Here is a 23,085-nt window from a genome sequence, read left to right as displayed (position 1 = left end):
CAACTTTAGGCCGGGGCCGGAGGGTATTCGCCGGGGCAAGTCCGCTCAATCCCCCGCTCAATGTCTTCGACCAGGGTTGGCAAGAAACGACTGTTCGTTTCGTACATGCCCGCGGTGCGTTTAAGGTTCTTTCTGAGCAACACGCACTGTTTTCCAACCTTCAGCCAGTTGTCATCGTACACACACTTGCCGTTGAATGTATAGGGGCCTGCGAAGTTGGGCGGAATAGCAATTTCTGATCGCCTATTCCAAGATTGCAACATGTAGTTTCGACGCGTGAAAGATGATAGAACATTGGACTGCTCAAGGTACTCGTTAAACCAGTACACCCAGGGCGACGGTTCCTCGCTCGAGTGGCCGATGCCCTGAGTTACCACATTTTTGACGCCATCGTCTGCTTCGACTCTGTTGATGAGCTTCACCGGCGTGTGGAAGGGAAGCTCTTTCCTCTCTTTGATGGGTGCTGGTAAAGCGACCCGCCTCCAGGGTGTATTGACCGAGCGATTCTCCTCGTTGTCAAACAGGTGCAACACCTGCTCAAGAGCTGCTCGCCTCCACCCACGCTGCTGGACCATATTCACAAGACTGGCCGGTTCGCCCATTACGGGACCGCGGTTTTGGGCGTAATTCTTCCAAAGCGTGCGCTCCGAGGTAACGTTCTCTTCATATACCATGTTCTCGATCTCGGCTAGATTTGGCTTACTTGGCTTGCTGACTGGCTCGGTGCTGGGCTCTGAATTCCACAGCAGGTTCTCGTCCCGGCGCAGATTGGTCAAAGTTTTGACCAGTTTCTGTGCTTCGGTGGTTTTAAAATAGTAATCGTAGAGTTCTGGATTGCAGCTGCCGTTGATGAAATGGAACGGCGAGTTACTTCGAGTCCATTCCCTTGGGATCAACGAGATGCGCGAAGACATCCAGGTCTTCTTAGAAAAGGGCAGAAGCCGGTCATACCAGGCAAGATGGGTCGGAGGCTTTATGGTAGGCAGCTTGGTTTCCGAATATGGTGTCTTGCCCCGGCTCCGCTTCTCGTAGGCTCGATGGACGCCAATCACAACCTGGCAGTCAAAGAGATCGCCTGTCAGTTTCGCGTCGAAGTCCTTGTGTCCCTTACGCCTCAGCTCGTCGGCATATTCCAGATAGGAGATTATTTCTTCCAGCTGAGAAGTCCAATTCGCAGTGTGGTCGATGTCATTGTCTTGGAGATAGTGCAGGATCGCGGGGATTCTGATTTTTGGCCCAACCTCATCTTTTACCGCTGTAATCGGAGACTGCGACCCGGAAAGCGGCCGATGCCGGGAAGACGACCGTGACCCGTGGCGCGGTCGGCGGGCAGGATGCCCCTGATCGCCAGCATTGTCCGCAGACTCTGATGGCTGTTTGTAGTGTTTGCGCTTTGGCGCCATGATGATAGAATATGCTCGCAACTATTGATTAAATACCGAGAATATAAGTAAGGAACGTATCAAGCAGGGTTGTCGCATATAATTATAACTAATGACCTTTAGTATCGCGACTCAGAAGCGCACTCAAAGCGAGCGCGAGTAAAGATGTAAACCTCGAGGCATGCGCAACAGTCTGACTCGAAACGCGACAACCAGTCTTGCAAGAAAATGGAAAAAGGAAAAGAAACTCACCCTGGAGATGTGCGCACTGGATAATGTTTTGAACAACGTCTCGTGGGCGACTGTCCTGTTTAGGAATCTTGCTGTTTCCAGGGATAGATCATTGACATTCCTGGCTGTCCCCTTTACTGGCGGGAGCGGATTGAGACAGCCTCAATAACAAGGAATGTTACTATAGCGGCCATGGCTCTTTGACCACCAAAAAGGCATCAATTAGCTTATCTGCTTGCATCTTTTCCGTTTTCAGATGAGATATTTCGACTTCTTTTGTCAATTCAAAGTAGACTCAACAAGTGTTCGCTGAAAGCGATTGGTAACCCAGACCAGACCAGATGCTGTGATAGTGGGGGTTGATCAGTTCGGGATAGACATCAAACACACATACACAAACTTACACCAAACATGCCCGAGTTTCTCGAACTGGTCCATTCGAACTCCAGTGGTGGAGCAAGGCACAAGCGACGACGGGGTCGCATTAGCGCTGCAGCATCAAGTTGGACCGGCCGTCTAAGACGAAGGTTACAGCATAATACCCAATCGACGCTCACCCAGCAGTCGAATTGTTATGAAGTGGCCGTAGGCCATTCGTCATCACAGGAGGTAGCAGAGAACAACACAGCTTGGGAATCAGCAGGGGCCTCGGTTGACTCAAGTGCGGCCATTGAGGATTCGAGAGAAGATGAGAGTCAAGTCTTGAAGCCGTGGGAAACATTGGTGGTTGGGGCGAACCTCGGGAGCAACCTGAGCCGAATTGAGTACAAAGACCGGGAAATATTACAGCAGGAGTACATTGTGAGTTGGCACGAGAAACACCAGCCCAGCGCTGCGCAGCACCAAATTACAGTCCTGGCTAAGCTGGTGGAGGAACGGGCGAAGATGAGAGATACTCACGAGAATACAACCTCCATGTAAGGCCAATCCATCCTTTGCAAGCATAACTTAGGCTGATGAGAGTTGAAGAGAAGAGCTCCGAATGGAGCGGGCTATTGCTGGTAGACTAAGCACTTTGCGCAAAGAGCTTGAGAGCGACCGATGCGATGCCGAAAGTGCAAACATCAGAGCGGCGATCGCTGGCTATGAATCAGGGCAGATAGTCTGTTCCGAGCAGTTTACCCTCATATATGACGGACATATCGTCGATACTTGCCCATCATACAGTTCGTTCTGCGTAGACCGAGAAGAACGCCTAGATCGTTATTCGCAACAATACGGGTCAGGGTGGCTCTGGCATGAGCCGCCCTTAGTCGGCGGTGGTAATAGCAGCAACATTGGTGCTGAGGTTCACGCGAAAAAGGGCTTCTGCCTGTACCAGATCCAGCATAATAAGTATGAGGGCTTTGGTGTCTGGCCCATCTCCATGAGATTCGTGACCAGCGAAGACAAAGTTAGGCGGGCAAATGCGAGCACAGCGAAGCCAATTGCAAAAGGCCGGAAAAGGAAACGCAGGAATGACGATGCTCAGGAAGAAAAGAATAGCACACCACTGAAACCCTGCACCTTCAAGATGATGTTGGACACAGGCGCGACATTTCCCATGTTGCGAGCAGGTGATCTTACTCGTCTTGGTATTGACCCGGATACATATGCTGCACAAGGTGTCATTCCTGTGGCGACATCCAATGGAACAGTACCAATGCGCCTCTACGAGCTGTATGTTGGCATAGGGTCAGCTCTAGTGTCCGGGGCCGAGACTGGATCGGAGTCAACATACGAGACAGGCTTCCCGCTTGAAAAGGGGGCAGTGGGCGGACTGTGTCCAGTGTTGGTGAGTGGGCTCACAGAGGACGAGGACGAAGAATATCCTGATCAGCTTTGGGAAACACGACTAAGCGGCATCATGCCATTCAAGGCGTGTTATGTTTCCTCGGTACCGACAGCTGGACGGATCTGGATGGGCGAGAATCGTCGGGACGTTCTGGGAGCCAGCGAATGCCTCCATATCGCCGATTCAGTACTCTTCATGTGGTGGACCCTGGATATCCATCCGACATGCATGATGTTCACGATGCTCTAGGCACACCCGATTCCGTGACTTTCTTCCACCGTCTTACGGGAGAGGACCAAGAGAAGGGTAGTTTTATAGACCGCGAGAGTCCGCAAAACACTACACACTGGACTCAGTATCGGGGAGACAAGGTTCTGTACAGCAAGCGATTTGGACCCAAACAAGCAATAAAGATCCCCAAGCTGGATGGACCAAGTTGAAGGACGACACGGGAAGTTTAGAGCCCATGGAGGCTGTACCGTGCATATGTTTTCTCAAATACACGTCGTCGCCAGAGCTTGAGGAATTGCTCACCACCGTGGGCGAGTGCGCTTGTCTTCTACATTGGACAATACAAGAGTACTCTGCCTCCTGGCGCGAAGCTAGGGAATTGCAGGTCGCCCTCAAGGCTTGGCTCTGTGGCATATAAGTTTATGCCCGATGTTGTCAATCGGATGCGTAGGCTGGTCGAGACATTGACCGAGATACCCCTGAAGTGCGTGCGGTATCGTGAAAGTGATTGATTTCTCGTCGAATAACCACTCACCCTCTAATAGACCTCGAAGATTAGCAATCACCAAATGCATTCTTGTGCCCGAGTCGAAATTGTGTGGGCTGGCGGCGATGAGACACGGAAGAAAAAGAAAGATTAGACATCAGGCTTGCAGCCAGCAAAAGCATGTCACAGTAGGATGCCGTTTGCAGGCCAGCTCGTCGATGGCCATGAGAGACACGGCAATTCCAGCTTTGGTGGCCTCTCATCTCGCCGGAGACTTGGTTGCGTTCCGCCCGGAAATGACCATGCATGAATTGGTCGCGGGTGATCAAATCATACCACGCCCAATAGCAGACGCTTACTGCAGCGACATCATCCACTGTAGAGAGCCAGTCATTGATTCGTGCATGCGTGCGTGCATTCAAGGAAGCGCCTCCCTCAGGCCGAGACTAGGGATGCGAGTAAGCGCGAAAGAATAGGAGTGAGCGAGGGTGGTTCAGCTGGGCCCAGGATGAACGACGATCAGTAACTCACTCGCTTCTCTTGACCGGTTGCCCATCAAGTCCATCCAACTTGGATCAATCAAGTTAGCGAGGCAATACCGAGCAATAACACGGCCGATAAGGCGAGGGATGCCCGTGACATTGGAGTGCCTCATTGGATGTCCAGTTGCCCCAAAGTCCATCGGGGAAGAGTCGAGAGAGGCTTGCGTGAGAACATTGCCATTGCAGTCGGAGATGAACGGGCGTGCCCTGCCGACCTATTAGACCGCATTTGGAAATGGAAAGGTCCAAGGGGCGTGCCAGCGCGCAGTGGCTTGCAGATTGGCAGTTTGACAAGGTCAATTGACTGATCTAGCTGATGTATGAAAAATGGCTTTGTTTCGTAAGCCACTTTACGCGTCGAGCCAGGAGCTTAATGGTGGGACGCGAGCAATGCCACTCACTAATCATGATGATGATGATGATGGTGGTGGTGGTTAGGACGGCATTTCTCCTTCGCAAACTATACCTGACGGCAATCGGTCAAGGCCGACTTGTGTCGGGGCCCTTTCTGTGTCACCATGGTTGCAACTAAACATTTGCGTGTGCATTTGTTAAAGGGACAGCCATCCTTAAACAGCCTCAAACCCTTCCGTGAAATAGACGCGACCCAACACGGACTTCCAGACGCGGCGTGGCGTTCTATTTTTTTCGTGCGTGTCCACCCACAGTCATTCGACATGACACGGACAGGAGCTTCAATACCTTGGCTTGAATGGACCGGGCAGTCATTCACGATCCATGCAAACCTTGTCAAGTGTATGACCTTCATTTCCGTCCACCAGATGCGATGCACATCTGACCTGCACTGTGTACGTCAAGCGCAGCTGTAACTCTCCTCTGCGCGATTGCCAGTCAAACCTACTCCATGAAACATACGTCCATCATTATGTGTCGTCCATATTCTTGATATCAACTTCAGCCTGTGAACAGTCGAGCTTACTCGCTGCTTGCCATGCAACTCCGCATGACTATCCGCTCTCGGATTCTCAAATAAGCGTGTCCAAATCATCGTGGCATGCATACGGATACGTCGGTGCGAGGGCTTGTAGAAACGCAACACATCGTTCTCGAAGAGACCAGTTGATTGTTCCGAGCACCGGTGAAGTAAGCTGCATCGCCATGGACAAGGCTTGATGAGATGTGATAAGCCAATCGGAATCGCGTGCAAGGTCAAAGAATATTCGAACATGTTCTCGGTCTTGTTTTACCCCCAGCAAGCACGAATCCTTTACGCCGGAAAATGCGAGTCTCACACTTGTTCGGCATGTCGAGATCACCGCTACTGAGGGGTGAACAGAGGGGTGAACGGAGAGCAAGGAGGCCTGCCACCGTTGAGATCCAATCGAGGGGGCCTATATACCTGGGGTATAGGCCGATATCTCTAGGCGCCTATGTGAAGGCTCAGGTATTGCCAAGAGATGGTTTCTGGTATTTTGGCGAGTCAAACAGGACAAAAGTCCAGAAACTGATGTTACGGTCCCATTTGGACATCGATCGTGTAAAATACGGCAGGATCGTTTGATCTTCTGCGAATATCGCCCCGACTATACCTCTTTCAGGACTCCGGCTTATGGGGGCCGGCTCGCGTCGATTTCCAGTATTGGCGGCCTACATTGCATGCATGCATGCATCTCTGGGGGCAGGCGTTAGTAAAACCGGGAATCGATCATCCAAAAAGTCGGTAGTAAGCTCGAGATGCGAACGAATTGCATGATAGCCAGAAGACTATTGGCGGCAGTCCTGTCCCTTTTTCTTTTCTCCCGAGTCCTAGGTCACGAAGTAACCTGATGCGCGCCGAGGCCGGGGCATTGCCATTATAGTCCCTAGTGCAGCAGCTCGTACAGCGGCACAATCTTGGAAACAACCGCGTGGTTTCCCGGCGGCTGGCTACCAAAATAGTATAGAACCGATTGCTAGGCGTGCCGTTTTGGGGAAGTTCCCAGCCACCGCACATATACAAGGACGTCGTGTGGACGAATCGATGATTTTGGAGGCCTTGCTTGCGCCTTACAAACAATGTGTCATTCAATAGGCTGCATGTCGCCGAATCAAACCACGGCGCCCGCGCTGCTTTCTTGGTTGGGAACTGGTTTATCCTGGCCGGCCTTCAGGCTGTTCATTCGAGATCCTACCTACCAAGTTTGACGGTGCCAAGAGGTTGCAAGCTCCCCCAAAAGGAGAAGCAAATTAAGCGTTCCGGGCGGTCACAGGCCGTGGTCAAGGGGAAACACGGCAGGGAGGCAGAACATCGTCCTAGCGTAAGCGTATCAGTAGAGCCTTTAATTGTTTCCCTTGCCTCGGCGCCAGGTGTAACAATTCAACTCATTGGGTTATCTTGCTTGTCCCGTCAAAGCCGGCAATACGAACCTTGCTCTTCATGTTCGTCGTAGCATCACTCAAACGGATTAGAGACTCATGCCTAACGCAGTGCATTCGTAGTACATACTTGACTTGGTACGGATCGGATCTGCCACCAGTGCATTTGCTTTGGTCCCTGCATCACCGGAACCAAGAAACAGAAGAATGTCATATTCAGATATGTAATCCATCTCCGGATTCTCATGTGGTGTGACATGCAGCGCAATCACAGGCACAAGCACATGCGGCACAGCATCAAATACAGATACAGTGCGCTGTGTGCGCTGTTCTCTTTTCCCTCTGCCTGTCTACCTTGCCTGCCTGCCTGCCTGCCTGCCTGCCTGGTCATATGCGGGCTGCCCTGGGAGCGGGGAAACATCGATGGAATACGACGTTGTGTGACTTGATAAGCGATAGACTGTTGCTCTCTCTCATAATCTTGAAACATCCGACGACTCGCAAAGCATGCAGGTGGTGTTGAGGGGAACTTACAGCCTGCCAACAAGTTGCGGATAATACGTCTTTATCTGCGAAGCACTTACTTGTAGTAGGAAGGTCGTGTGCGTACAGTGCAGCGTGATTCCTCTCTGGGGCCGCGGAGCCGATGCGTAATGAACTAACTGCGCAGGCATTATTAATCTGTTAGCGTCAATAATTCAAGCTGTCAAGGCAACTTGGATTGCGGCGTGACACAGTGCCTGGCCCTACGCCGGTGCCACAGGCCACTATCAGGAGTAGTACTGTACGCTCTGAAGTTTGCACGAGAGTGCCAGATCAAGCTTGTTTGACGTCCGAACATGATTCAGAGCCGTGCGGAAATAGAGTTGGATTTGAGGCGGGAGAAGCCGCCGCGAAGGTGCGGAAAAGGAAGAAAGAGCAGATGCTGTAGCTGCATCGGGCGCCGACGTCTCTTTGCTTCATACATACAAACCATAAGCGACCGACATTAGCTACGTAGATTAGGTACTGACTAGCTGAGAAAAAGCTATCAGGGTTCTAGACAAACAGTGTGCGATATCTCATGCCGGAGGCCGACTGCTGTACCGGGGCAACCGGCGGGCCGGGACGACCGTGAAAATTTCTGAAGTTGCGGAACAGAAGCAAGATGGGATGATGGAATGGAGCTGGGTGGACCGATGAAAATATCATTGCGCATAAGGCATTCGGCCGGTCTGAGGGTGATCTGCATGCACTTTGCTTGGGCTGTCGAGCTACGCTACTCCGTGTTCAAACGGCCATGACGCCAAAGTCAATTCTCACGAAACGCATAGCATCAGACGATGTGACAGCTGTTTGGTGAGATGCTACTGAGCCCAGGCCGGACTTTAGGTAAGCCTCGTTCGTTGCTCGGAGTAGCATAGTCCCAAACTATAAATGACATGTGAATGTTTAATAGGTCAGGCATGCTATGCACGAATAGGAATAGTGGCCCAGTATCCAGCTTGCACAGCATACGTATCCCAGTTATCCCCAGGCTCGGGCAACGCTATCCATGCATTGTCGCATGGCATTTCCAGAATTATGTTGGGCCCGAGCCGGTGGGTTCTGGTGCTTGTACATACATAGTTGCACCGCGCGCTCTCTCAGCCAGTCAGCCTCGATTGTGTACATATAGGCCGGTATGTATTTGCATATTCCCCGCCTGTATCCCCTAGACCCTTGTTTCTCTTTTATTCCAGATCGACGATCCACTACTACTATATCGGGTCCTGGCCCCGAGCGTTCGGGTCCAGAAGGGAATTAGTCTCCCCATAATGATGGTCGCATGGAACGATTAGCCACGGGTTATGCACTCTCTTGCATTTGTTCGTCGGCAGCACAGTAGGCAGCAGACATTTTCTCATGACGGACCATTTGATTATGGGTACGCCGAAGAGCATCAACCTTCAATTTACCGCCCGGACAAAAAGTCCAACGTAGGGTCCATTTGTCCATGCAAATCACTATATCTCTCGCTGCACCCGTGATATTGTCAATGTGTGCTCCGAGATTGCATCGTGTTCTTTGATGACGCGGACGAGCAAACCAACAAATCTTGTCCCTGCCGGTCTGGGCAAGCGCTGGACTGCTGCTTGGTGTTTGTGACGCCGTCGCCCTGGGCTTCAATCCTTTTTGCTACCCGAATGGGCAAACTTGAGGCCAGCAGGATCCGGTCGTCTGGGGGACCGGGTAGCGAAAATGATGAATCGCTCCTTGCAAGCGCCCATTCCGCCGTACGGTCCGCCACACGGCTCGTAGCATCATCAGGTCACGGCAAGGCTGGCGACGAACGGACCTGAAACTGGGTCGTGTGCCGAAAGGTGAAAGCGCTCCCCACGCGTTGGATAGGAGATGTTCAGGGTGCTGTAGATGGTGCTCCTAATAATACTCCTAATAATGCTGCTATTAATGCTGTCCTACGTTGCTAGTACAGTAGCTGGGTATGTGCATGCCTGCGTGTATGTGCTACTCCCAGCTACTCTGTACACTGTGGCAATCTGGCCACGAGGTGTCGGAGATTGAATCCTTACTGTACATGGTGCTCCGTAATAGCCGTTTGATGCGACTTTCGAATGGGACTAAAAAAGGAGGATGGAGACAGCGGACGTTCGAACTTCGGCGCTCAAACCAGGGGTGAGAGGAAGGGGTGGGGTTTGAGGAGCCAAGACGATATCCACTGCCGGCAACAGCCATACATTTTTGGGGCGGTTTGATTAAAACGGCTACAATATTGAGACGGAGTGCATATCGCTTTGCTCAGCAACCTCCTTGACATGCCTCAGCAGAGTAAGGGGGCGCAGTTGCTTGACAATGGCTCGCTACCCCTATAACAACAGCGCAGGAAAGCAACTTTGCAGAGACTGGAACACTGTGTGTGCTTTCGACATGGCAAAGAAGAAAGTCCATATGACGAACGGATGAAATGCCATGTTCCAGGGGACAGATAGAGATAGAGATAGGCAGAGGCTAATGCTGCTTGCAGGGGTACGAAGCTTTTTTGATCCCCACTGCAACGCGAGGAAACCACGTCATAAAACAGCGTGCGGCCTAGGATACTGCCAGGAGATGGATTTATTAGCCGGCGCCTTCGGTGGCCGCTTGCATTAGCCTCTTATCCAACTTACTGCCAAGGGGGACTGGACTGGCTTTATGCAGACACTAAAAGTCATGAAGTAATGTTTAACCTTGGTGTTTTCTGGGGTTATCACTAGAAAGCGTGCTCTTAACGCTCATGATTGGATCGAGGCGTAAGCTTCATATCGATTTCGGAGTGCTATCCGGACAGTATCGGCACACGGTGCAGGCTATACTAATGGACCAAATCGTAAGCAGGTAATCGGAAGATATACCGATGGGCAATGATGAAATCAAGTTGATTCGACCTTGCTTGACGGCTTTGCTTGACTCAAGTGACCGCCATATGCACACCTTTCTGCCGATTGTTGCTGTCTTAACTCTTCCCAGCCTCTCTGCGAAGGAGGGGATGTTGCAGGAGGAGCCGAGCACGCTTGATGACAAAAGGCTCAGGTCGACACGCATTAGCGGTGCAAAATCTGACCTCGAGAGCAATTGGCGGAAGCGGTCATCCTAGCTGCGGAAAGGGTATTGCCTCTTACGTGAGGGGCATCTCCATTTTGCGCGGGTGATGCTGGAGCCGATTTCACCGCACGGAGGGATATAGAAGGCAGTCTCGGTCGGTTGGGTGACGACGGGACTGTAGCAAATTTTCCTGCATGGAGGGGCTCCTGCTATAATCCCGTAGTCATCCCTAGAGTTGCTTCTAGAGCCCCCGGCCCCTCGAATTTGTCGCTGAAAATTTCACGATAGCCCGCTCCTGGCGGGCAGGTCGGCGACGAGGAGCAGAGGGAAACTGCCACAGTTGTCTCCGTTTCCGTACATTAGATGTAAAGGACCAAGGGTGGCGAGAACAATAATATGAATCACACCGCTCGAGCGTGAAGACTCCGGTGAGTATTGCGCTGCTAGATATATCACATTCATCTGAGCGGATCTCGGGTGGTTCTTCTTCTGGACGTTAAATACATAGTGCCACCACTGGTCAACCAGTGGAAAAGCAAACTTTCTCGATCCCACCCCGATGCACAGATGCCGCGGAGGCTATACAAATCGCATGGACAACCAGTCGCTTTTGCTAGACATTACAATTTTATGTCATTTTGCTATATCAGTGACGAAGATTGGAAGTATTGCTCTATCAGATATCGGAGTTAAAAAGTTCGAGGCGGGAAGAATATCATTAGCGTATATCCGCCTGTGTGGGGTTTAGCGCGGGATGGCCATTGGCTGGCGTGTGCAATGGCCTGGAAGGTATACATATGTGTATGTACATACGAATACACCATTCTGACACTCAAATCGGAAGAATGCTTGCCTAACCTAGAGGGCACCATGTCATCGGATCCTTAAGCGTTGCTGCACACACTTGCACACTGCTATGTACAGCCAAACAATCAGATGAAGACGAAGCCCGGGCTGGCTTGTTGCAGCGCCATGGTTGTACCGAATTCGGCAGGTGAGCTTGTGGATAAGCTCAGCTGGGTAGTAGGTGGGTGGTGACAACCCTTGTAAGCCGGATCTGCCTACATATTGGCTGTTTTCCCTTTCTTGCTTCTGCGCGGCTCGGCGAACAGATGCGCTGGTACGTGTAAGTAGGACGTAGATGAACGACGTTAATTGTGGAGTGGTCAGAATGACAGACGCCCCCTATCCATAGTTCAAAGTATGTATGAGATCTAGGGGTGAAGGTGGTGCAATGAATACAGGTCATATATTGACCATAGCAAGCGGAAGCACAAGCAAGTCTTGAAGCAATCGGTGCCTGTAGTATGGCCAATCACGGGATGCATGCCTCTCATAGCTAGTTCCCGGCCCCACCTCGCCCTCTTCCAGGAGACGGTAGACGGCAGCTCCAAATGGCCATGTTTGATCAATGATCAATGGCCCTTGCTAAGTGGCTCGCGTCATCCCACGCGGAGGCCAGCCACTTGGGAGGCGGCCATCTAGATGGCCGGGCCATAAAAGATAGCCAAGATGTGTATCAAGCATACCTGTATAGGCATCCCCACGATTGGCGACGGAGTCGCGATTCCAATTGCGTGGTGGCCCTGCTGATGGGTCTGGCCCGAAAGTATGGCCTCACTTGACTCACTCAAAAGTATGTAAGTGCATACACCACGCGCATTCCTAGTCAAAGACCGCGTACGTGTAAAGAGCTTACTACCGTACGGGCGTGCCTTTCAGATGCATGTCCCGTCAATTAAGCCTTGGCAATTAGACACACTACGCGCGCATGATTAATTGATTCTCCAGGTCGTGTTTGACCGCGTATGAGAGCCTTTATTGGCCCGAAGCCACCCCCAAGAGGTAGCTCCCATGGCGCGCTGAATGGTCCGGCTCTAGCAACCCAATGCCTTGTATTCTTGCAGAAGCCAAGGGCTGAGGCCACGCTAGACACAGGCTGGCTTGGTGCCCCCATGTTCGCGAGCCAACGATTAGCCATGGTGGTTACGAAGAGATGCGGGCGGGCGTGTCCCTCCTCCATCCATCCTTCTTTTTTTCAGCCCAGCCAGCCAGCATCTGACGGGGGGCTCTGGTTCTCGAGTAGATTAGCAGTAGTACCTTCTTCCATGCCCATCTACGCGAAATATACCTTCGCAGCGTGACTGATGTGCATTAGCTCGCTCCTCATGATGATCGTTGTATCACTGATTGACCTGGATCCTCCCCTCCCATGGCAAGGGCGAAACAAGTCGCGGTGGCATTTTGTAGCTGAGCTGTTTGGATGCTGTACGCAGGCCCTGTCGTATGTTGGTTGTGCTTAACTGCTGTGTTAGGCAGTGCCAGTTACGGTATTCCCGACTTGTACTTGATTTACCTGGTTTTATCCCATCGTCTTCTACTAAAGAAGATAAGTAAGTGACCATACTTACAAAGGGACAACGACCAGCATCATCTTTTCATATTGACTGACATCACATCGAACACAGTAAAGACCAAAGACGGGACTTGTAGGAAATTTGCTGGTACGGTGCCGAGACATAATTAGGCCGATCTCAAGCACTGTATTATTAACCCCGCTGAGCCGACCAGGAAGCACTGAAGGGTTTGAGGCTTTGGTGCTAAAGCAATCCCTCAAATAGTACATCCCACCTAAATTCTGAGCCGCAGTAGCTCCTCTCCCAACGCGTCTGTTGCTCACGGGAACATGAAAAACACTTTAAATCGCTAATGGAACGTAGAGGCTGGATCCTCGCCAAAAGTCGCGTACTATAACACGGCCGGCATTAACCACTCATTCTCTAGATGTGGAGTTAATCTCTAATGTACTACGATCTCCTCAGCGGGCATGATGCGAATCTTCGTGAGGAGGAGGAGACCTGCAAGAACATGCCGGGCTAGTTTGATGATGGCATCGCCTATGTAATGGGTCCCTCATCTCGTGGAGAGCCAAGGTAGTATGTATGTAGGAGTTGAATTGGCGGTCGGTGCAACAAAGGAGGCCCAGTCGGATACAGTTGGCTGCCTGCCTCTCAACTCCACCGAAAATCATTACGTGCATACACAATCGTGACATGACATATACAATAGCCACACGCATCCTCCCAATCCTATGAACGACGAGGGGCCTACTGTAAGAAGACCTATTATGCGTACGCTAAACAAACAAAGAAAACCGCCCAGCTGGGGCTTCTGAGTGGTTCGTCGGCAAGCGGGCTGCACACAAAAGTTGGGTGAACTCGGCCGCCCGACCGCTCATCCATCAACAACACAATAACATTGATGAGATCAGATGAGTCAACACACGTGTGGATGGATGGCTGGCAGAAGTGTCTCTCGAGAAGTTGGCTGAAGATGGATGGGAAGTATAATCGGACAAGCACACGGCTCACAAACATAAATAAAACATAGTTAGTCGAGTCAGTCATTCCATACCGTTATGCTATGTCATGGCACATATGCTCAATTCATCAGTTCAATTCAATAACGCCTAACTCCCCCACTTGTCAAAGAAGACAGGTCCCTGAGTCTGAGCAGCAAGGTTCTGTCTATCTGCTCTGACGGGCAGCCGAGAATCAGCTATTGTTTCGCTCGCACTGTACTGAGCTTATGCTCGTCCTCACACTGGTGCTTCAGGTTGCTTTGCCAGTCGGTCACCATCCAGTCATCCCAGCTGGACTCGCAACTCGCTCGCTTGGGCTCCGTCCGTGGCTTGTCATTTTTTCCCTCTCTCTCTCTCTCTCTCTCTCTCTACCTTTCCCTTGCACCGTTCATCCTTGCGGGTAGGGGAACGGTAGGATACAGAAAAGGAGCGACTGCGGCAATAGACCGCGCCAGAGGGTGCAGGAGAGAGGATCCATTACTAAAAAGGGCACTTGGGCCAGCGGAGAAGAAGCAACACAACGTACAGATTCGGGCAGTGTAGGGAGTTGGGTAGTGTACAGTGTACGGTACGGGTATCTCGCTCCCCTAAGGCTAGTGTTGGTGCCAGCATTAGAGACGACAACCTTGTACCTGACCAAATCTCACGTCCTTACAGGCTCACGGGCGCTCGTACCTTGCTGGGTCTATCCTAGCCCTGGTCCGGTTTGGCGTCGCTGGATGCTCCCCTCTGCTACTCCCAGTCGACTGTCTCCAGTTCTTCGCTGCAGGAGTGTGGGTGGTGTGGTGTGCTTCCTTTCCTTTCCTTGGTAGTGGTGCGCTCTCTGCTACGCTGCTTGGGGTGCCAAAGTGGGCTCGTCCAGGCAAGTGTCTTAAAAGTGCCAGTAGGCCAATCTCTCCCAATCCTTTTTCATTACAACCATCCTCTTCCAACTCGAAAAGACATTCACACTCCCTCTCCTTCCTTCCCTCTATCCTCCTTCATCCGAATCCATTCATTCTCCCCCTCCCGACAAGAAAACACCCTCCCGAGAGACTCACCCTGAGCCATTCATAAGGAGGGAAGGAAGAGAGTCTGAATCTGGGCACCAGTCATTACCAAGCTCGCCCATACTCCCCACCAGTCCGCCCCCATAGAAAAGGAAAAAGGAATTAGGGTCGAGAAGAGATGATAGCGGAAGAACAGTAGATTTTAAAGGAGTTGGTTACCAGTCGACCAATCTTCTTTCTTCTCTCCCCCTGCTTCCTCTTGGTTAATTCCAATATCTCTCTTCTTCCAAATTTCCCTGTGATACGATTGGAATTCCTCGGCCTCTTTCGACCAGGAATTTACAATTTGACACAACTCCCCCTTCGGGTCCTTCCACCATCCGTCCTCCGTCAGACTCCCGGCAAACTTACATTCCTCGGCCGCCGCTCTCCACGCCGAAGACCCCAGGAGACTAAAAACCGAATCTTCGATCAGTGTGTGTCATTTCCTTGCACACCTGGAATCTGACTTTGGCCCATCACAATCAAGTGGATCTCCCCCAGATTGTACCGGCTTTAGACCAACAATCGGTCTAATCCCGGATTCTGAGGATCTTCCATACGACCTACATGATCCAAGGAAGTCTGTGAAGCTGTAGAGCTGCAAGTGTCGAGGTGCGTAACAATTTCGGCGGCTGGCGGCGCTGCGATCAAGCAACTCCCGACGTCTAACATTCAATTTGCCTCGTGTAGTCCGATACTGTCGAGGCCCAGTTACTCCCGGTCTTTCTCCGCACTCGCACTCTACGTCGACATCGACCAGCTTTCGTCTTGGGACTCGTTAACTCGGTGCTCCCATCAGCCAAACCAGGAAGTGTTCAATTTCCTGGTCTCAATCGTGGCGGTAAGGGCTCTTTTAATCTTTTGTTTTATTCCCCGATGCAAGTGAAATAGCGCGAGACGGGCGGGCCTCGAATAAGGAATCGACGGCATTTGCGTGCCAGACAAGCCACATGTGCTCCTTCCCCCCACCAATAGATGGATGGGAGCCTATAGATGCCCTCTGATTGTTGCCCTGGCTGGAGGGGGACTCGGTTCTGGATATTGGTTCTCACAATCCCTTCACTGGCGGAGAGTGGCCAGTTTAGTGTGGAGCTGGACATCAATGCCTTGTTACGTGTGACCCGCAGCTAACGATCTCGTGCAGAAGCTTTCCATCGAAGCCTTTCTCATAAAGAGCAACTACTCCTAACCCGAGTCGCCCTCTCGAATCTTTCCATCCATCTGATTTCCTGTTTCGGCAACCTTTCGGCCACGGTCATTCATTTACTGGATACTATTCATCACACTCTTTTAATATTGTAATAATCGTACGGTTCACGCATTTGAGATCTGTCACTCCTTCGACCTCATCTTCGCCTGACCTAATCCTTCCACTCACTCAACAACCAAACAATCCAATCCCCCCAAGATTCCTGGAGAACCTGGCCGTCACTCTTTCAGCTCCAATTGCGTGGAACGTCAACGAGATACAACAACACTACTACCTAATCCATCCTTGATCATGGCGTACGTCAACTCGACCGACAGCGGATACTTCGCTGGCCCTGATGAGATGCAGAACTTGCGCCTCCCTCCAGGGAGACTGCCAAGTTGCTGGCACGGAGTCGACAAGATATGATCGGCAACGAGCTCTCCCGCCTCACGAGCGAGGAGTACTTGGAGGACATCATGCAACATATGAGACATATGGAGGACGAGACCCTGCCCGATGCGAACCTAATCGACATGCAGCGCGAGATCCAATGGTTTATGCGACCTTACCTCGTCGACTTCCTCATTGAGGCACACGCCGCCTTCGCTCTCCTCCCCGAGACTCTGTTCCTGACCATCAATCTCCTGGACCGTTACTGCTCCAAGCGTGTCGTGTATAAGCAACACTATCAGCTTGTGGGCTGCGCGGCTCTTCTCATTGCTGCCAAGTACGGTGACAAGAAGGATCGAGTGCCCCAGATCAACGAGTTGAACAACATGTGCTGTGGTTTGTACGACTCTGGCATGTTCACTCAGATGGAGATGCACGTCCTCAACACCCTCGAGTGGGCTATTGGTCACCCGACTGTTGACTTCTTCTCACAGCTCATTGTTGCTGAGGAGGCCGATGACCGTGAAGTTGAGCACATGGCTGCCTACCTTTGCGAGATCGCCTTGTATCACAGAGAGTTCGTCTCGACGAAGCCTTCGATCATGGCACGATCCTCTCTGGCTCTCGCCCGAGCCATCCTTGGTCGACCCGAAATCAACGACGGAGAGTGGGACCACACAGAGAACGCTACGCTTTTGGCGTTGTCGCAACAGCTGCACCAACCGTCCATTACGCTTTCCCGAAAGTACTCCTCGTCGCACCTGTCTCGGGTTTCCGGAACACTTGCGGATTTCTTGGCCCAGCAAGCGGCCATCAACCGACGCGCTGAACCCCCATCTCCGCCCGCTGAGCCGGTCCTGGCGCCCAAGGCATCCAGTATCTACAGCACCCCTCAGAAGGGCGCTGCTGTCATGGGAGTTGCCGATGGGTACCTGACACCCCCGATTACTCCGGATGGCGTTCACTTTGGTGTGGCAGACCCGATGAACAAATATGTTCCCCCACGATGCCCTGTCACACCCACGCCTCAGCCCACCAGTGTACCCGCCTATCCTCAACAACAACAATCGCAGCATTTGTCGCAATACACATCATACTCTCATGACGAGTATCAAGGACAGATGGTGATGCATTAATCTCATGGCAAGGTCAAACTCAGTCCCCCCTTGACCTCCTCGGCTCTCTACGAGATTGATGTCTTGCGCACTAGGCTGCATCGACACTATTCTCGACACCATAGCATGGACACAGTGTACAACGGAAGAAAAAAGATTGCATAAATTGACGGTTCAGGAATATTTCCCACATGGCATTAGCGATTTTGTTTGATTTGTTTTTCTTTCTCGGTCATACCCATTGAGCGCCTGTTTTGCGCCACGAAAAAGAGAATCGGCAAGACCTTCGACAAAAAAATCTGATTCCCCATTTAGTATTGAACGAGAGGAATATGGCCAGGCAACTTTCGGCCAGCTACAGCGCATCCAATTGCCCGGGAAACTCTACGGGGTGAAGCTCAAAGTGGTTGAGTGAGTACAGAGGTACATACAGAATTCTCGGTTGGCAACGAGCGGACGCGTTGTGGAAAACGAGAAAGAAAGATGGGCAATTTGTGACATTCTCGCGGAGGAAAGGAAGCAAAAAAAAAAAAAAAAAAGGGGTCGACAATTTTTTCTACTGGGGGAGTCCTACCAGGATGGCTTCTTGGGAGATTCTCGCGTGGTTCGAGATGATATCTTCTGGAATGCGTTTGGATCCCCATTTTCAGTGAGCGCCCGTGGGCCATGGCACGACACAACACTCGTCTAATACTCGTTTTTCTGGTTCGAGTACCTACTAATGGTTGTGGGTGTCATGGCTCTGGGTAGCAGAACACGCAGGGGAGGGGCAACGGAAGGACGGTGAGCTCATGGGAGTTGTCTACGGCGAATGCCAGGCTTGGACGGGCATTCACTTTTTTGCACTGCCGCAGAACGCAAATAGGCAATGAAGAGAGTAAAAACTCTACAAGTCATTATTCTCCGCGCGACCTGTGACGCACCTAGCTTTTTGTAAATTGAACATTGAAAACCTCTTTTTATTATTTAAAAAGCAACATCTTGACATCTGTCGTCCGAAGTACTTTGTTCCATGTTTGCTCAAGTGTCTAAATTTAAATGCATAACCTCCCTTGGTAGCTTAGCTCCCCCTGGCTTGGGTTCGTGATGGTTTATGCTTAGAGCATCCCAGAAATCGGCCGGTCTCATTTCATTGGTCGGCCCCAATCCCTGCTCCTGCATGAAGCCGATCCAATAACAACTCACCGTAATTTCAGTTACCAGCCAATCACGGCTAAGCAGGATTTCCGTGTAATCAAATCTCCACGTCGGGCTGACTGACGTGTCGGCATCCTTCAACCCCAAACACTGTCTCTCCCTCTTCTGATGAAGTGCGCATGGAGATTTGAGCCACGCCACATGATGAACTCCTCCGGCCCATTGCATTAGCTTGGCCGCATGCATGATCCACACCTCTGGTCGGTCAACGTCCCTCGTCGGTCAACGTCCCTCGAGAAATCCGAGCTGGGTCGGCATACTGTATAGAAATATCGGTATGGTGGTAAAGGCGTGAGAGACCATATCACTAGCAGGGGGGGCATGGCATTGAACCGAAGACCATCCAGCAAGGAGGGGTAGGTCTGGAGGCAGTTGGGCATCGAAGGACGAGGTTGGACAGTTGGGAGAGAGAAAGAGACAGAGGTTGGGTTTGGGTTTGGCCAGTGACGCGGCATGCTGTCAAGGTCGGATGTCTTATCCTGCCGACTGTCACTCACGGGAAGTGACATCATGTCTTTTCAGGTTGAGACTTGAGATTCACGACAGTCTGGCATCTGCTGTCTTCCGGAAAACGAAAAACTACCAGTAGAACACGTTGTCTCGGGACAGCGAGGTTGTCTTTACCAGCTGTGGTATGGTGGGTGCGATTGGCGTGCGACCCCCTTTCAACTTCTACACGTAGCTCTTGGAACAGAAGGGAGGCTACAGAAGTGAGAAGGCCATCGGCCCCTCTGGCGGTCAACCCCTGGATCTCCGTTGAACGTATGTGTGAACCATCATACGAAGTTTGGAAGCAAATCGGTGATTCCCAGTGCTCCTCGCCCATGGATGATTCGGAAGCATGTTGAGCATATCCAGGATCCGGATGATGGTGCTTGCCCTCAGAAGCATTGGTGATGTATAAAGCAGACGATGGCGTTGATGGCAACCTCAACGGTTCTCTGTCCGGCATGCAAGATTTGGCTACACTGTCGGCAATTCGAGTTGCACATCAGAGACTTCCGTCGCCTCGCCAAAACCTGGATTACCAAAGCCTTCTCCACTTGGATTCGTAAATGATGCTTGGGAGTTCAAGTGTGTCTTTGATAAACCATCTCGCGTGTATATTCAACACACGATCGCCAATTCATCGAAGGAGCTTCTGCAATTCCTGGCGTATGGGGTGATGGCCTTTTGCCACTCAGTAATATACGTATGTATTGACCTATACAGTATATTGATCTATACAGGTTTTCGGGGACTCTTGAGACAGCAGTTGGCATCCCATATGCTTCCGCATGGTCCAATGGGCATTCCCCAGCATAAGCCGTTCGGAAGACGGGCAAACGAGGATGTGTCAAGTAGTATATATATATATATATATATATGCATGGCTCCGAAGGTCACGCACACACTTGGGTGTTTTGGCACTGATATCAGAACGGCGTAGTTGAGTAATGACGTTATAGGTGAGCCGTCTGTTGCAGGCCATCATCGCTGCGACCACAAAGCCTTGAATATAAACGCCGCTGTCTTGCGATGCTAACACATACGACCACATGCACCTGACAACTAGGGATCCCGTCCGCTCTCCCATATATAAGCAGGTGACAGCCGGATTAGTAGTTGCGTCGGTGACGAGCAGCGAATCCCTGGTGTTGTATGTTTTGACATATTTTTGTTTGCAATTTTCCCGTCTGGTTCTTCGCCTCCAAGAAGAACAATTGTGGATGGTCGTCCTGTCGCGCGCCGAGACGTTGGTGAGCCTCGTCGGTGTTTGGGGCTTAGTCGGCGCCAGGAAAGATGGTGCTGGTCGAAACGGGTGTAATTTCCGTACCACATAAGAACATCTCCACACCCAGCCAGGTCTTCATCTGCTTGCCGCTTTCCGATCACAAGCAGAAGATGCAACGAGGAAAAAAGGCTCACGGTCAGGGCCTGCTCACGGCCAGGGCCTGCTCACGGTAATTGTGTTTCTTCTAGAAGCCGGACCCCCTGTCCGCCGCCAACTCGTGCTGCTGCGGAGCAATTACATGCCATTGGTGGAAATGGCTTCCCGGCGCAAGGCCCCCTCCCCTTGCTGCGCCTTTCCGTCTAGCTGTTTCACAAACACGCCGGGTGGGTTGGTCATCAGTTGATGGGCTTTCCAGTTTCCAGGACAGGCAACATGTTCCGCTCTGCCCCGGCTTTTTTGCGTGCTTGACTCGCTCGATATGTGTGTAGGATTGCGTACCTACCGACTACGTATAGCCCGACAGCTATCACTTGTATGCATGGTAGGGCTTAGCTCGACTCCGAGATGGATGCGGGAGGCCACCTGCCGTCGCGGTCACCCGGCTTCTATGTAACCTCGAGAGCCGGGAAGCTGGCTAGGTATAGCGAAGAGGCGCTATTGCATAGAGCCTGGGGAAACTAGGTTCGACAGCTGAGTGGTGGGATGATGATGCCTCTCACCGTGTCTTGTCCGCCGCCGGCCTGCGAATATGCCCATCCAATCTATTCTATCTTGACAAGAAATCCCATCAGGTTAGCAAAACGGACAAATGTGACTCCACCTATGGAGCCTTGAAGGCCTGTCCGAGCCCCTCGTGCGAAATGATGTTCGTCCCATGTTTGTCTGTCCAGGATCTGCCGGAAGACGATGGGGTTCTGGGTCACGGATCCCATCCCGTCGCATCTACTTGTACATATAACAAGAGCTGGCCGTTGATCTCTGTTTCGGTTTCTGGCTCTCATCACCACTCGCTGCTGATCTTCATCACCCACCCTCGTTATCACCATCCCGTCGATCACCCACCATGAGACTCGCTAGCTCCATCAGCGCCGTTGCCGCGCTCCTGGCCACTTCGGCCTCGGCCGCCCGGAACGTAGTCGGCGCCGCCGAGGGTTTCGCCAAAGGCGTCACCGGCGGTGGCAATGCCAGCCCCGTCTACCCGACGACCACCGCTGAGCTCGTCTCGTACCTGGGCGACAGCCAGGCGCGTGTCATCGTCTTGACCAAGACCTTTGACTTCACCGGATCCGAGGGCACGGCCTCCGGCTCGGGTTGTGCCCCCTGGGGTACTGGTTCGGCTTGCCAGGTAAGAAGATGAAACCCAAACAACGCGTAAGAGAGCTCCCGACTAACAGAACCTGCCTCGGGAAATAGGTCGCCATCAACCAGAACGGCTGGTGCGATAACTACCAGAAGAACGCCCCCAAGGTCTCTGTCAGCTACGACAAGGCCGGCACCCTCGGCATCACCGTCAAGTCCAACAAGAGTCTGATCGGTGAGGGCTCGGCCGGTGTCATCAAGGGCAAGGGTCTGCGCCTTGTGGGCGGCGCCAAGAACGTCATCATCCAAAACATCCACATCACCAACATCAACCCCAAGTACGTCTGGGGCGGCGACGGTATCACTCTGGACGGCACGGACATGATCTGGATCGACCACGTCAAGGTAAGAAAACGAGAAAGCAAAAGCAACCAAGTTCCTGCTTCACCCTATAGACAGGACGAAGGCTGACACCAAAACCCCATCCGCAATAGACTTCCCTCATCGGTCGCCAGCACATCGTCCTGGGCGAGAGCGCCTCCAACCGCGTGACCATCTCCAACTCCGAGATCGACGGCTCGACCTCGTGGAGCGCAACCTGCGATGGCCACCACTACTGGGGCCTCTACTTCACCGGCTCTAGCGACCTGGTGACGCTCAAGGGCAACTACATCCACCACACGTCGGGCCGCTCGCCCAAGGCCGCGGGCAACGTGCTGCTGCACGCCGTCAACAACTACTTCTACGCCAACTCGGGCCACGCCTTCGAGGTCGACCAGGGCGGCAACGTCCTGGCCGAGGGCAACGTATTCCAGAACGTCGCCAACCCCGTCGACACCACCGTTGGAGGCCAGCTGTTCACCGTCTCCAACGGCGGCGGCGCCTGCAGCAGCGCCCTCGGCCGCAACTGCCAGGCCAACGCCTTCGGCTCCTCGGGCGCCTTCTCGCGCGCCGACACCGGCTTCCTCAAGAACTTTGGCGGCAAGAACGTCGCCAGCGCTGATACCGCCGCCAACGCCAACGGCTACGTCCGTGACCGCGCTGGTGTTGGTAAGATCTAGGTCTAGCGCAGGCTTTCCTTGCCACATGCCATAGTGGGAAAGGTGCTGGGTTGCGACAGCCAAGAGGGCTCGTGCAAAACATTATTCTTGTATATACATTTATCAGACGAGATGGAAGCAGTGCCATTGTACATATACGCTGCTTGTAAATAAACCATATCATCCATCACCTACTCTCTTTACTTGCGATGTTTTGTGCTA

At 52.1% G+C, this 23,085-nt stretch overlaps 4 protein-coding genes across 4 annotated transcripts; 3 read left to right on the top strand and 1 right to left on the bottom strand.

Annotated features, from left to right (window-relative positions):
* Positions 1–5: 5 nt before the first annotated feature.
* Positions 6–1,403, bottom strand: PG998_011187 (uncharacterized protein; the record flags this gene model as incomplete). Its single annotated transcript, XM_066878003.1, has 1 exon — positions 6–1,403. One exon carries the CDS (start codon positions 1,401–1,403, stop codon positions 6–8), a length of 1,398 nt encoding a protein of 465 aa, XP_066727057.1.
* Positions 1,404–2,024: 621 nt separating this feature from the next.
* Positions 2,025–3,636, top strand: PG998_011186 (uncharacterized protein; the record flags this gene model as incomplete). The annotated part of the gene is made up of 2 exons (XM_066878002.1): positions 2,025–2,530; positions 2,583–3,636. 2 exons carry the CDS (start codon positions 2,025–2,027, stop codon positions 3,634–3,636), a joined length of 1,560 nt encoding a protein of 519 aa, XP_066727056.1.
* A 12,781-nt stretch (positions 3,637–16,417) lies between these two features.
* PG998_011185 (uncharacterized protein) lies at positions 16,418–17,634 on the top strand (the record flags this gene model as incomplete). The annotated part of the gene is made up of 2 exons (XM_066878001.1): positions 16,418–16,422; positions 16,494–17,634. The coding sequence occupies 2 exons, from the start codon at positions 16,418–16,420 to the stop codon at positions 17,632–17,634; spliced, it is 1,146 nt and encodes a 381-aa protein (XP_066727055.1).
* A 3,953-nt stretch (positions 17,635–21,587) lies between these two features.
* Positions 21,588–22,884, top strand: PG998_011184 (polysaccharide lyase family 1 protein; the record flags this gene model as incomplete). Its single annotated transcript, XM_066878000.1, has 3 exons — positions 21,588–21,869; positions 21,938–22,228; positions 22,318–22,884. The coding sequence occupies 3 exons, from the start codon at positions 21,588–21,590 to the stop codon at positions 22,882–22,884; spliced, it is 1,140 nt and encodes a 379-aa protein (XP_066727054.1).
* Between the last annotated feature and the right edge of the window lie 201 nt (positions 22,885–23,085).

The sequence above is a fragment of the Apiospora kogelbergensis genome, assembly GCF_038363985.1.
Source record: "Apiospora kogelbergensis strain CBS 113332 chromosome Unknown utg000007l_segment0_segment0, whole genome shotgun sequence".
Lineage (NCBI taxonomy): Eukaryota > Fungi > Ascomycota > Sordariomycetes > Amphisphaeriales > Apiosporaceae > Apiospora > Apiospora kogelbergensis.
Note: the sequence above shows the minus strand (reverse complement) of the source record. Positions and strands in the feature narration are given on the sequence as shown.